At 45.8% G+C, this 15,345-nt stretch overlaps 1 protein-coding gene across 3 annotated transcripts in view; it reads right to left on the bottom strand.

The window, feature by feature from the left end:
* Positions 1–13,068, bottom strand: part of LOC136568537 (DDB1- and CUL4-associated factor 12-like) — a 61,319-nt gene extending 48,251 nt beyond the window's left edge. For 2 of the 3 annotated variants that reach the window (XM_066568557.1, XM_066568556.1), the window contains exons 1-2: positions 12,816–13,068; positions 11,822–12,076 (exon numbers count right to left, since the gene is read on the bottom strand). In XM_066568557.1, the coding sequence (XP_066424654.1) occupies positions 11,822–12,076; positions 12,816–12,887 (327 nt within the window). In that variant the 5' untranslated portion in view covers positions 12,888–13,068. The other variant, XM_066568558.1, reaches the window with a different exon arrangement.
* Between the last annotated feature and the right edge of the window lie 2,277 nt (positions 13,069–15,345).

Here is a 15,345-nt window from a genome sequence, read left to right as displayed (position 1 = left end):
GATGGGTGTTTTGCAGCCTGCGGGTGCCCAGGTGAACTGTAGGAATCTGTCGGGCTCTTGTGGGTCCCACCAAGGTCCTGACGGCCTGGCGTCTGTAACTATTGTTTCGCAGCTCCAGTGCTCACAGTATCCTCACTCTGGGCGATTGCAATAACTTTTTCCTGGGTTTGAGGCTGGGCACCAGTAGGATAGGTACATGTGTGTGGCATGTGAAGAATAGGGGTCTACCTTTGGTTGTTCCGGAAACAGGTCGGTGGCGCGAAAGACGAAGGACGGGGCGTTTGGCGTGGTGATGTCTCTGAGCATCTTGTCACCAGCAAGATGTTGCATGACCCACCTGAAGGGCTGATGAGGGTAGTAGTCTGGGCTGGCTTACTCTCTGGCGACAAGCCCCAACAGCATAATCACACAGAAACATTGTTGCTGCTTGGGTCTCGCCCGTGCGGGTCTCTCGGGCGCTGTCCGGCGGCTTGGTGGACTGTCACTTTCTTCTGGAAGGGGAACGTACGCATCCCGGGGACGACTCATAAGCATGTCCTGTAAATAGAAACTCACAATTCTCATCAGCTCTGTCCTGCCCACTGTGAAGGTCGGGCTTGATTGACTTAAGTGGACACCACCTAATTTTGCCGTCTTTTTTGACAGCTGCGTACCTTCGTCCTGTGAGCATCAACCTCCAGCCCTGCTCCTATTCGCCTAGCTCATTTCTAATTACAACCTGCGGGCCTTCCTCTAGCGCTCTGGTGGCCCAGTGTTTTTGGACGGGGCTGTTTGTTTCATCCCCCCTAGGAAATTGATTCAGTGCTAACAAAGCAGTTGCTAGTATGCGTGCCTGGTCTCCTGGGGGGATAGAATTGGCAAAGCCCTCTGCTTTTGCCCAACACTTCTAGCCTGGTTTTCAGGGTCTGATTCGCCCGCTCGACTATGGCCTGCCCAGTACTGTTATACGGGATACCCTGTACTAGTGTGATGCCCCATTTCGAGGCGAATTCTTGTACTGGTTTGGAGGTGAAATTGGGACCGTTGTCAGTTTTGATCTGTTTGGGGATGCCAAGCCACGCCATGGCTGTCAGCCAGTGCTGAATTGTGGCCTTAGAGTTAGTTTTGGGGTGCTGTGTGGTCACGATCATTCCGCTGAAAGTGTCCACTGTCACGGCAAGCCATGCTCGGGGCTTCAGCAGTTGACACAAGGTGAAGTCCGACTGCCAGATTTGTGAAGGCTTGAGACCTCTCGGGTTAATTCCACTGGTCCACAGGGGTGACTTCTGGCAGTAAGGACAGGTCGCCACCCCGTGTCTTGCGTCTGCTGTTGAAATCCCGCACCTCTTCGCCAGGGCCTTGGTCCCAATATGGAGTGATTCATGCAGCTGGCGAGCTTCCTGCAACGTCCATACGCTTTTTGCTGCGGCGTCCGCCTTGTCGTTGCCTGTCTGGAAGTAACCTTTGATTGGGTCGTGGCTGTTGGCGTGAATGATGGATACGGTGCCCTGTCGTGAAGAGAGCGCTTCTTCCAGCATTAGGGCTGCTGTAGATGTTGACACACCTGGTCCTGCCATGGCTAGGCAAAGCCTCGCCACGAATATAGAGTCTGTTACTATATTGAGGTGTTCATCTTTGAAAAGTCCGCATGCTAAGACCACTGCTGCTGCTTCTAGTTGCTGCATTGACAGTGTGGGGTCACATGCTTTGATGCAGTGCCATTGCTCTCCTGCCTGCCACACTGCCGTTGCAGTAGAAATCGTGGAGGAAGCGTCCGTGAAGACCGTTGGTCCTGGCTGCGGTCGGTCCTTGACCTTTAGTGGTGTGTCTATGTCGACGATGGTCAGCAGCCGAGTCTAGGGTGGTTTTGCAGAGTAGGAGATTTCTCTTCCGAAGCCGGTGAGGGCAAGGGCTAGGTGCTCTGAAATCGCGGGTGACTCTGCGGACGGTTGCTTGCGAAAGGGAAGGTGTATTCTCGTTGGCTCAGTTCCTAGGTGTCTCAAGGCGAGTTTCCTGCCTTTCCTGATGAGGTTGACGACGCATTCAATTCCTGGGGAGAATGCACAAGCAGGTCTCCCAAGGACCACCCATTGGATCGGTCGGGACTTTTCGGAAGGCCCTTGTGCTAGTGCTCCCACTCCGCCCTTTGGCGTGAAGTGGACGTATAAGTCCAGGGGCATTTATGGACTAAGGGGTTTCTCTACGTCAGACAGGGGTTTGGCTATACTTTCTAGGGTTAGTATGGAGTGGAAAGTTACCGGCATGCATAGGTTAGGGGGGCTACACATTTGGCTACATTCCAAGGGTGATCCTTATCTATGGGGAGGGGGGCAAAAGGATTCCTGTAATTTTCCATCACAGCCCGAAATCTTCCGAACGCCTGTCCCTTTCCTATCACACCCTCTCCCCACAGGGTCCTCCTTTGCGATGGGAAAAAAATTCCCTGAAGAACCCAAACCCACGACACCAGCTCTGGGAATACAAAGACAATCTCTCCCTCTCTCATGTCAGCTGTGGAAGAACTGTCCTGGGAGTTCCACCAACTCAAAGAGGATATGCCCTACTCTACACCTGTAGGGACCAGCATCTCAACTATTACCATTAAGCATCCTCTTACTCAAAAGAGAGGATATAGAAGGTACACACCATGGGGTACCCTGTGGTTTTGCCTGTGGGACCACAGGAGGGCATGAGGAAGTAGAATGGAAAACCTACCTCAATCCTAGAGGCACAGGTAGAGGAATTGCAGGGCAAAACAATCACAAAAGAGGGTTCTTGCAGGAAAGCTGCTGCTTCAAGCTACAGTGGGCAGTTTCTCAGGCAGAATGGAAGGACTGATCTTACTCCCGATCCTACAGAAGAAAATTCTAATCCATTTCTACAAGAATTAAGTAGAGAATCCTATGATCAGAAGTAGAGGGCCCTTGCCTCCAGCCAGGTGGAAGAGAAGGAAAACTGGGTTTACTGGACTTGTAGATCCAATGGCCTGGCACATCAGACCCACAGGGGTACAAGGCTCTAGTACATACCAGTGCACAGTGTATCCTAATGAAATCAAGCTATAGAGGGGCAGAACACATTTGCATTTCTGGAGTGACAGAGGGATCATAACATCTGACTGTATTGGAGGCTGAAATCATCCTGACTGGGAATGAATGGCAAAAGCAGCCCACTGTGACCAGCCCAGTGGCTCTCTGCGTCCTTAGCATAGATTACCTCAGGAGAGGGTATTTCAAGGATCTAAAAGGGTACCAGTGGGCTTTTGGTATAGCTGCTCTGGAGACAGAGGAAAGTTATCAGCTGTCTACCCTGCCCAGTCTCTCGGAGAACTTTTTAGTTGTGGGGTTACTGAAGGTTGAAGAACAGCAGGTGCAGATCGCTACCACAACAGTGAACTAGCAGTAATATTGCAATAACTGACACCCTGATTCCAACCCATAAGCTGATTTCTTAACTGGAGAGCCAAGGAGTGATGAGCAGGACCCACTCACCCTTTATTAGCCACATTTAGCCAGTGCAAAAGTCTAATGGAGAATGGAGACTGACAGTGGATATTCGTGGCCTGAACAATGTCACACAATCACTGAGTGCTGCCATGCTGGAACTTCAGTAAGAGCTGGAGTCAAAGGCAGCAAAGTGGTGTCTCAACTGATATCACCAGTGGGTTTTTCTCAATCCCTCTGGCAGCAGAATGCAGGCCACAGTTTGCTTCCAGTACACCTGGAACCAACTGCCCGGGGTGGAAACAGCAATACCATCTGCCATGGACTGATCCAGACTGCACTGGAAAAGGATGAAGCTCCAGAACTCCTGTAATACATTGATTAAGTCATTGTGTGGGGAAATACAGTAGAAGTTTTTGAGACAGGTAAGAAAATAGTCCAAATCCTTCTGAAAGCCTATTCTGCTATAAAACAAAGCAAGGTCAAGGGACCTGCCCAAGAGATACGGGTTTTAGGAATAAAATAGCAAGATGGGCATTGCCAGATACCAGTAGATGTGCTCAACAAAATAACAGTAATGTCCCCACCAACTCACAAGAAAGAAACACAAGCTTTCTTAGGCATCGCGGGATTTTGGAGAATGTATATTCCAAATTATAATAAGATTTCCCTATCAAGGGACCAGGAAGAAGAATTATTTCCAATGGGGCCCTGAGCAACAAAAAGCCTTTGAGCAAATCAAACAGGAGACAGTTCATGCTGTAGTCTCTCAGGGCAGTCAGAACAGGGAAAGATGTAAAAAACAATGTGCTCTACACCACAGCTGGGGAGAATGATCCTTCCTGGAGCCATTGGCAGAAAGCACTGGGGAGACTGAAGGTTGACCCCTGGGATTTTAGAGTTGGGGATGCAGAGGATCTGAAGACCACTGTGTTGGTTTTGCTTGGCCTGTTTTTTGGTAGCAGGAGGGCCATAGAGATGGCTTCTGTGAAAAGCTGCTGGAAGCTTCCACTATGTCCAGCAGAGTAAATCCCTGACGGCTCTGAAGATGGATGAGCCGCTGGCCAAAGCTGGGCCAATTAGAGAGGTTGGTAATGCCTCTGTGATAACATATTTAAGAAGAAAACCAAAACAAAGTGGGCACAATAGTTTTTTCTTCTAGTCAGAGAAAAGGAGGAGGTGAGAACATGTGAGGGAAAACAGCATGGAGACTCCAAGGTCAGTGAAGGAGGGGGAGGAGGTGCTCCAGGCATCGGAGCTGAGATTCCTCTGCAGGCCATGGTGAAGACCATGGTGAAGCAGGCTGTCCCCCTGCAGCCCATGGGTCCATAGGGGATGCAGAGATCCACCCAATGCCCATGGGGGAGGTGCCCATGCTGGAGCGGGTAGATGCCTGGAGGAGGCTGTGATCCAGTGGAAGACCCAGTGGAGAGAGGGGGCCCCTGCTTCCAAGCTGGAGCAGCCTGTCCTTGGAGGACTACACCCTGTGGAAGAGTGCCCCATGTTGCAGCAGTTTTGGGAGGACTGTCTGCCCGTGGGGGGAAATTTATGTTGCAGCAGGTGCAGTACAGCTGCTACTCGTGATAGTGGACTCACGCTGAAGGAGGTCGTCACCCTGTTCTTCTAAGCCTTCTGATGTTTACATTCTTGTAATGAACTTTCTCACGCAATTTTCTGTAAATAATTATTGTTTTACATTCTTTTTAGGAGAAGGAGAAATTTGATGGACTTGGTTTGTCCAGTGTCATTGGAGAGGGTGCACTTTCATCCTCCAATCCACTGTCACTTTTGAAAATCTATAAATGTTGGAGTCAAAAATAAACTTCCCTTCTGTAATATATGTTATGAAATAATTCATGCTTCAAGAGAGAATGTATTTTATAAGATTGTAAAATCCAAACGAGTCTCTGACCACAAGCAGCCCAGAGACAGATATCTAGTTCGGAATGTTGAAATTCCTGAAGGCAGCAGAACAATACCCCCGTTTACCCATGAATAGATGTGGCCAGCGTGATGATCATCCTAGTCAGGAGTAATCAAGAGACACCCAAAAGTGATCATCGCTCAACTGATACCATCCATCGAGATAACAGAAGTCCACCAGAAAGATACATCTGAATACGACTTCCCCTGACACGATCAATGCCTGCCACTACTCAGGAAACCGATTGTCCAGCCCTGCACAGTGAAAGAAACTCTCATGCATATGCAGGATTACAAAAGAAATCAGGGTGCCTCTGTCTCAGGCATAAAAAACTGTATAAAACAGCCTGCTGGAAACGGCATTTGTGAACAGAGGGAGGTCCAGTGCGATAGAGGTTGTACCTATGCTCACCCAGCGCAATCCCAGGCTTGATGCTGTCTCTTTGGCTGTGGGTTTTTGAGGACCGTATTTTGGTCGCAGAAAACAAAATCTTTCGCAATTTGATAATTTAGCTTTTCGATTGATCATTTATAACACTTTTTTTTACCTTGGAGGTTCCAGCGTGTGTCATTTTATTTCGTGTCCTATAGCGACAGAAGGTCACAGAGAACTGTCTCCGGTAGAAGGGACCCCATGGCCTTACAGAGGAAAGACTCCTCTCCCAGAGCAGTGGAAGAAAATCTTCAGGTGACAAACTGACCAAAACCCCCGTGCCCTGTCCCCCTGCACTGTTGGTGGGAAGGAGGGAGGGGCTGGAGGGAAAAGGTGTTTTAAGGGCTTATTTTACTTCTCATTATCCTACTCTGATTTTGTTAGTAATAAATTCACTTTGCAAGTTTAAGTTGAGCCTGTTTTTCCCTTGAATTGTTTTCTCCGGGTCCTTATCTCAATTTGTGAACCCTTCATTAAATTTTCTCTCCTCTGCCCAGATGTGGCAGGGGAGGGTGAACGAGCGACTTTCATGGGTGCCTGTGTCAAACCACGACAGGCCCCCATCCAATTACTCTGCTGATGCCGTTTGGGTTTTACCCTTTTTCTTTTATATGTTCTCTGTATTCTTCACAAATATATGTGTAGCTTTGTAGCCTATTGTATTAGTGACTTGTTTTCCCAGTACTTTTCCATGGCCTTTCCCTAGGCAGAAAGATAAAACAAATTCCAGAGCTCCAAGCCCCAGGGGGTACAAGGCCCCAGTGCTATCTTGGTTCTTCCTGGGAACCAAGGCCAAGAACAACTCTCAGAGATACATTTTCATGAACAAAGTACAGCTAGTGCTGAGGGGGGAACTCCAGAGAAGAGGCTTAACCTGGGGGGAAATTGAATCATCGCTTGTCCTCCTAATTGGTGCTTTTTATCAATTATGCTAATTTCCTAAAACGTATAAATATGTACTCACCCCTGGGAGGAGTGGGCTTTTGTGGACATCTTTCCATAACTGCCTCTGAAGGCCTTCAAATAAAGATCCCCTTTTATATTTCCCCCTTACTAAAATTATCTTGAGTTTCATTTCCAGGTTGGGAAAAAGGCAACACTGCAGCTGTCCCCTTTTCAAACTGCTTACAATCAAGTTAGAAACTGCCCTGCTTCATTAACTAAGGAACTTCATTAATCAGTTTGCCAAAAGTAAAGACTGTGGCAAGGAATCAAGTATCTATAAACCAGAGTGTGAACTGGAAAATCCATCCTTAATTTATATACAATACTGTGATCAGAACAGTTTGCCAGGCTCTTTTATCAAGTATAATTCCATTTTATGACCTGCCTTTTGGAGACAACAGTTTGGGGGAGGGGAGAAACAGGAACCCAACAAAGTTACCAATTGATTAAATATAAGCGCCTTTCCCATGCATCTTTAACTGAAAGCATTGACTTTACACAGCAAAATTAAACCCTAGGCCTACTAAATGTCATTTCATGGCAGCACTTAGACTCTAGTGTCCTCTGTTGCTGCCCCTGCATACAGAACAGCAGATGAACAGGCAGCCCTATCTTTTAGTTGATCATACAAATCAACCAAACAAAGGGTGTCACCTTGAGCTACAGCATTTTTTATTATGCAAGCAGGATGGACATAGATTTACAAAACATAAAGAACATGCATGAAAAATACTGCTTAGTATACACAGGAAGTACTTGACATGCTTTGTGTCCCAGCTCTCACATACAGCTCTCAGAAATCACAGGCACATTCTTGTCATTCATATTACCATTTGAAAGAAACCCAAGAATAACACATTGCCCTGCTAAAAATTGAGTCACTAAGAGAAAATCAACTGTGATGAAGTTTCACAATTGGCTTAAGCCAATCTCTGAGAATCCACTTGCCTCTTCATCCACCCAAACAGTTTCAGGACCCCTACGACAGCAACTAGCCCTCAGATAGCTACAAGATCAGCTGCATATCTGTCTCAGTAAAACTAACCCTACAAGAAAGTCCATCTGCACAAAGCAGGAAGCTGATCCAGCTGATTCTCCAACCACACACACATCGGTGCCAGCAAGAACTAGCATGTGGGAACATCCTATTCTGCAAAAGTACAACTTCAGACAAAAATTTCACCCTCAGCCAAGCTGGAAAATGATGTTATTGTTTTCCTTCAGATTTGCTTTTTGCTAACAACAGAAGCAAGACAATGCTTACAGTGTCATTATATCAATACCCCCACTGGTCACACTGAGTAGCACTTTTTGATTCCTAGTCTATACTTTTATTTAGATTATAAATGTAATATATGGTAGGGATAATTCATGCTATTAATGCATAAAATATTGTGAAATCCAAACCATGTCTTTTGACCACCTCGGCCGGGAGCAGCTATCTTATTCAGATTCAACCAGTTCCCAGATGCACGGGATGAACCCCGAAAGCGTTATCGCCTTGCCGATTGCATCTATCAAGATAGTCAGCGATGCCACCCTGATACATCTGAATACATGGCTTCCCCGGTGTCTATTGTCACTGACTACACACCTGGACCTGGCTTTTGTCCAGCTCTGCACATGGAAAGAAACAGCCATGCATGTGAAGAGATACAAAGGAAATTTGGTCATCTTTGCCTCGGGCAAAATAAACTGTATAAAACCTCGCTGCAAGAAGCAGCATTTGTGAACCGAGGGGGAGACTGACACTCTGGAGGTCAGATCCAGGTTCACCCGGTGTCGACCGCGGGCTCGACACTGTATCTTTGGCTGTGGTGGTTTCGAAGACCGAACTTCAGTCTCGCAGACAATAAATCTTTGCTAAATTTTTGATAATTTTGGCTCACGATTTGATCATTTATAACAATAAACACCTCTTTTTTCTATGTTAACAGAATGCTTGGCTTCTGTTCTGCAGCAATACATATTTACTGATAAAATGCCAAGCCCAAAAGAAACATGGACTCTTTAAACACTAAGATATCAAACGTATGCCTGCTTTCTGGTGGAGATCAGAACGTGCACTGATCTTAGCACAAAACCTACTTACAGGTTGTGCTGTACAGGCAATGCAAGTGGGTAATGGCCTCACATGTCCTACTTGAAAGAGTGCAGAGAAACAATTCATGATATAAAGAAATGTCTGAGAAGTAGGCAGTGGTAAAAGAAGCCAGTGAATTTGATACCAAGAAGGTTAATTCAATTTCTACTGTAACTGTGAGCTTTTAGTAGAAAGACACTGTGACTGTGAACTTTTAGCAGAGAAGACACTGTCTGTGGATCTTTAGCAGAGAAGCAAGGCATGCAGAAATTGTTCTCCAAGCAAGGACGTTAGAAGATAAAGAGGAGACATCTGGTTTAAGAATGCAGCTACAGCCAAAACAAGGACTGAGTTTGGGAACTTGGGGAGGATTTTTATGGTAATGGGCAAATTATAATATGCATGTAGTGACTGTATATTAGCAACACGTTTGTAGAAATCAGGGGGGCATGTTAGGAAGGAGTGATCCTCCATGCCCTTCCAGGTGCATGAATAAATGATGCCCTCTTTAACACAAAAAGCTGGTGTTAAGGAATCTCATTCCGGTTTTAAGACATTTGGTAACAAATTGACTGACTGAACTACATTTCTGGAGACAAGACCACACAATCAGACAATCCATCTTGATGTGAAACTTTGAAGCACTATCTAACGGGCACACACTTTGATATAACTGAATTTGTTCAGTGCCAAAATCACATTTGTCACTTTTTGTGTCTTGCCCTCCACATTTAATTTCAGGAGGTTGGGAGACAGCACATGTTGACAGATGACAAAGGATGGAGAAGTGAGAGACATTGCTTGCTAAAGGGAATCTCTACCACCCACACTATACTTGGCACAGAAACTACCAGATTATGAAGATAGACATGGGTATCACATGCAGTTCACAGAAAACCAAATACTCTTGAGACCGAGGCAATGAACACACATGGAAACTGAAGGCAGAGAGATTCTATTTCAGACTTAATTCCTGTCAAAAGACTGTTTTGTTTATACAGCTAGGCCTTGCTTCTTAAGACCTACTGCATGAAAGCCTCTTGCTATGTAACTATGAATAATAACAGAACATCTGAAATGAAAAAACAAAACAAACAAAACCAAAAAACACTGTCCCTTGCAGGTCAGATCATTGAGTATGGCTTTCACAAAAAAAATCCCAAAAAACCCAAAACTTGAGGCAAAGAAATAATCACACCTAGTGATATACTTTGAGATTTTAGAGCTGCTTGATCTATACATTCTCTACAATGCTCAATTCATTTTTGTGGCACTAACGAACCTGCAAAGAACAGGTTTGGGATTTTGCACTTATTCAATTAGAATTTCATATATGACATTGAAACCTCAGCCAATGAAGTTGGGCCACTAACTCCAGCAGAGAGAGCATTACCTAAGAAGTATGATGTCCTCCATTTATTAATCACATACTACATTATTGTAATATTTTCTTATAAAGGGATGCTTTGGAAATATGAAATCTGAAACATGACAGAGTGTGGCCACAGCTCTCTTCACAGAGAGCAGCAGGCACAACTTTCCCTGGATTTTTCCTGGGGAAGGCTGTGAGAAAGCTCAGAGAAAAACAATTCTTATCTTAATCTCTGCACCTGTTGTTGTACACATGTGGAATGTGTTATGGAGATTGTTTACCAAAAGGTAGCTTCTTAATCAGACTCTGGTGATGGTGGTTTTGATTGATTAACCAATTAGGTCAAAGCTGTGTTGTGACTGTTTGTAAGGGTCACGGGTTTCTCTTTAGTATAGTAGTAGTATAGTATTAGTGTAGTATGTAGTATAGTATAGTATAATATAGTATAGTATAGTATAGCTTAATATAGCATTTGTTCAGCCTTCTGCAATCACAGAGTCAAGGCTCTTTATTCCCTGTGTTGAGGGTGCCCTGCCACAATAACAGAGTCCGAACAGATTTCCAATTTTGCTAAAGTATGTAAAGATACATAAGCAAGGAAAGTTATTTAAACACTAAAAACAGATTTAGAGTGGGAAAAAAATTACAAACTAGAAAAGCAAAAGAATAATCCTGAAGATCTAAATTAATTTTTTTTCAGTTTGGAACATTTCTAGCTACTTTGAAGAATATCTGGAGTTTAACCATAGTTTTTAGTTTTGTAGCAACTTTTTGAAGTCACAGAATCATTAGGGATGGAAGGAACTTCTGGAGATCATCCAGTCCAACCCCCTGCTAAGGCACAGCCACCCAGAGCAGGTGATACAGGAATATGTCCAGATGGGTCTTGAATGTCTCCAGAGGGGGAGACTTCGTGACCTCCCTGGGCAGCCTGTTCCAGTGCTCTACTACCCTCAACGTAAAGAAGTTCTTCCTCATGTTGAGGTAAAACTTCTTGTGTTGTAGTTTATGGCCATTGCTCCTCATCCTGTTACTGGGCATCACTGAAAAGAGTCTGGCACCATCCTCTTGGCACCTGCCTTTGAGATATTTATATGCATTGAGATCCCCTCTCAGTCTTCTCTAGACTAAACAGGCCCAGCTCCCACAGTCTCTCCTCATAAGAGAGATGCTCCAGACCCAAGTCAGAAGCACAGAACCATACATAAAACCAAATGGTAAAAGACTGAGCACAATAAAAATAGTCTTACTAGCAAGTTTTGCCAGGCATGTTAGCTACCATTTAGCAAAGCTAACATCATTCATTAACTTTACATTTGCAGGACAGGAAGAAAGATCAAACCCTACTGTTGCTTGCCATGCTGCAAATAGATGTAAATCGCTCTATGTGGATTAGACAGATGCTGCATGAGATATAGGCCTCATGTTCAGGTTTCAGGCCATACGCATAGTGCCATGTTTTCAGATGAGAATGGGTGATCGTTAAGCATTACCTTTATTCAAAATTAATTGTGCACAAATTGGAATCCACACCTAATTATTTCCTAATATATTCCTTGGCTATCTACATACTTCAATTATGGTAAGTGTCATTTGGGGGTAGAATAATTAACAGCAAGAAGCAAAAGATAGGTGGCACTTACTGTGTTGCATTTTGTCCCACACACCACTTGCCGATGGTTCAGCCACTGGGAGGCAAATACTTTATTAAGGATTCCAAGGTGAAATTCTCTCTCCTTCAAGAGGCTGGGAAGCTGCTGGGCTGCATATCCATGCAACAAGCGGTGATAGCTGGACTCATTCTGCATCCTGACCTCTCTACCTTTCAGGTAGTACACCACAGACCTTTTCACCCGGTGGAGTCTTTTCCTTTTGTGAACTGAGTGATCCCACCCATACTGTGGAAAAGAAGCATTAAACTTAGATAAAGCGACTGGAACAAACTTAAGACACAAGCCATCTAAATTCAAATATATTCTCAGCAAAATACTGAAGCCTTCCAAACTACCCATATAATACCATACACGAAGATTAACTCATAAATTGTGATAAAGCCTTCAGCAACATAAAATTAAGCATAAATACTTGCTAAAGAAGTAACACTGCCATAATACTGAAAACAATCCACCCCGTCTCGGCACCGTTGGGACACCAAAAGCTTACAGAAACAAGAGGAAGCCAAGAAGCACTTTAAACCGAAAAGCCCCGACAGCCTCCTGGCGTGAGCTCGGCAGGTTTGGAGGTGACACCGCGGGGGCCATCTGATACTGACCGCGCCGTTCATCGGCCTCCTCCGGCCCGGCCTGCGGTGGCCTCGCAGTAACGCTCAGCTCTGGGGCAGCGGGGACTCGGCGGTTACGGGCCGAACAGAGAGCTCCCGGAGCTCCCAGGGCCACCGGGGCAGAGAGCAGAGACGGGGGGAAGCTGCCCGCTGTATCGCACCGACAGCCACCGTGGCCGGGACTACTCCTTCCCACCATCTCCCCCCCAGGATACCTTCCCCAGGCACCGAAAGACCCCGCACTTTTCCCCTACCTCAACCGGGCACCGGGACACGGCGACCCCCCGTCAGGGTCACCCCAGGCACCGCCATATAGGCTTCTGCCCTCATACACCCATTCCGGCCCCCCAGCCTACCTGCTCCCCCTGGAGCCCCCCGGCGGCAGCCGTCGCCGCTTTCCGCTTCCTGCTAACTGTTTTCCGGGCCATAGGAGAAGAAGAAGGAGAAGAAGGAGAAGAAGGAGAAGAAGGAGGAGAAGGAGGAGAAGGAGGAGAAGCCGAGAGCCCAACCTGGGCCCCACATGGAGCAAGAGGGGGAGGGGGCCACCGGGGTACGGGGCAAATAAGTGCGGGGAGCCAGGCCCGGTCACTCTCTTCGTCACAGACCGTACCGACTGCGCTTCACGACATTTTCTCCGAAATGTTTTTACGACAGTCACACCGTGCCTCTGCGACGGCTGTCCCACCCTTCCCGAGTCTCGTTTCCTAGCAACCGGAGGAAGGATAGCGGGGAGCTTGCCCACCCTCTGCGGCTGCCAGGCAGCGTGGCCCCGTCGGGGGCGGGGCGGCGCCCCCAGCGGAGCTCAGAGCGAAGCTTCCCGGCTTCGCCACTTGTCCGTTCCCCGCTGCCCTGCACGGATCGGCGGCTCTCGCTGGCGGCCTCCCCGGGCCCCGTCAGTTTAAGCATAGGAGAGGCCCTCTATTATCAACACCGTTTCTAGCTACTGTGTAGCAGATTAATTCTACCTCAGCCCAAACCAGCACAGTGATCTTTTACTGAGACAGCCTGTGAGCATATTCCTGTTGATTATAACATGCACAATCTGAAGTTCTACATATCTCCTGTGGGAAAATCTGACCACAGCGATCGGGAAGATGTGTGCCAATGTCTTTACAAACAATTCTGTGGGTGAAGGTGTGGGTGTTAACGTCTTTGAAATAGGTCTTTATGTCTCTACTAACTTTGGGCAGCAGGTTTGTTACAGGGCCCAGACAGCTTGGCTCCTGAAACAGACAAGTGGGGTCTACACAAGGCTGAACTTCTGAACTTTGGGGTAAAACAGTAGGTTCAAGGGGGGATATGTGGTAGGCGGTTCGGGAAGGCTGTACTGATTTGCAGAAAGAAAAAATCTAACTTCACAACTTTGTAAAAGTTGTAAAGCCAGTATGTTTATTACAGCGCTGGACACGTGGGGATCGTTGTTCCCCCTAAAGGACATCAACACCCCTGAGAACTCCCAATCCTTTTTTATCTCCCTTACTCTGATTCATATGCATAGAATTTCACAATAGGTTCATACATATTCATTTTACTGATTTCACGTTACACTTGCAGCTAGTTTTTTGTTTTTTGTTGTTTTTTTTTTTTTTTTTTTTTTCAGAAAGTACAGAAAGAACTCCTGGGTCATCCTGCTCAGTCTCCTGCAGCCTCAGCCCTGGTCTCCGTCTGTTTCAAAGTTCAAGGGGTCCCCCTCTTATCTCAGTCCTTCGGCTGAAGCAGTTTTTTGAGCATAGTTTTTTTGCGAGAACAGGCAGTCTTGAACGCAGACCAAACAGCTATGCTACAGACTTAATAATTCAAAGAGGCACATTTCACCTAAATCTGAAATGGATTTCTACTCTGAAAAATTTCCACTCTGTTTCAGTACCTTCCTAGTACCTCAGCCAGTGGGGAAAGGAAGAGGGAGCAACATGCAGCCAGGAATTTAGGATAAAAGGAGGCTGTGCCCACCGAAACCCTGAGAGAGAAAACCCCACGGGCATGTGAAAAACATGTTCACTCTCCTGTGAAAATCTAAAAAGTTTAATAAAGGACAATTGGAGACAAGGACCACAGAGCAAAGGGTATTAGGTCGGCTGAGTGCATCTTAGCACTTAGCCAAGACCACACCTGCTAGTTTGGAAACACCCTTTATATACCGTTTCTAATTACATCAGCCTGTTACATATTCATAGACCCTTATGCATAGTAAACTTTTTCTCCGAACTAGTTTACATGTTCCAAGAACTGTTCAGCATGACTCCTCCTTGGGTCTGCCCTTTTAGAGCATGCATATTCCTTGGTTGTGGTTTTTAGTCCATTCTTATCATCTCCAGTTTTTGGGCCTTGGTCCACACTGTCTTCAGACAGTGAGTGCTGATAGTTGGCATATCTGTAGCAGGTGTCTTCTTCATATGTTCATTGGATGTTACCCCATCCAAGCAGGCATTTTAACACAAGCATACTTATATCAGCTATTTCACTAAGCTTAATTAACAACAGAAATAAAAACTATATCTTTATAACAAAGTTACTTTAACATCACACACATAGAATCCATTTTAATATTTGCAAAAAGCAAATTTGCAAAAATTTGCAAATATTATAACATGTATCTATAACAGGCATGTGCTCCAGTGCACTCTCTTTATTCAAATAGAGTTGCAGGACTCCTCTGTCTCCTTTATGGACACTGGATTTTCATAGCATGATTTTCCATACAACAATCATAAAACACCTCTTCCTCCCTTTCCACAGCTAGACCAGAGGAAATAATGCCTGGCACTGGCTTCACTTTGCAAAACTTCATCCCAGGTTTCCCTTAAAGAGACTCTTTTAAGTAGCTTGGCTTTATCATCTGGCTTCTCTGAGTGAATACAAGAGCCCAGTGCACAATGAGGTGCTTAG

The sequence above is a fragment of the Molothrus aeneus genome, chromosome W (assembly GCF_037042795.1).
Source record: "Molothrus aeneus isolate 106 chromosome W, BPBGC_Maene_1.0, whole genome shotgun sequence".
NCBI lineage: Eukaryota > Metazoa > Chordata > Aves > Passeriformes > Icteridae > Molothrus > Molothrus aeneus.
The sequence above is the reverse complement of the archived record's forward strand: the minus strand, read 5'-3'. Positions and strand labels throughout refer to the sequence as shown.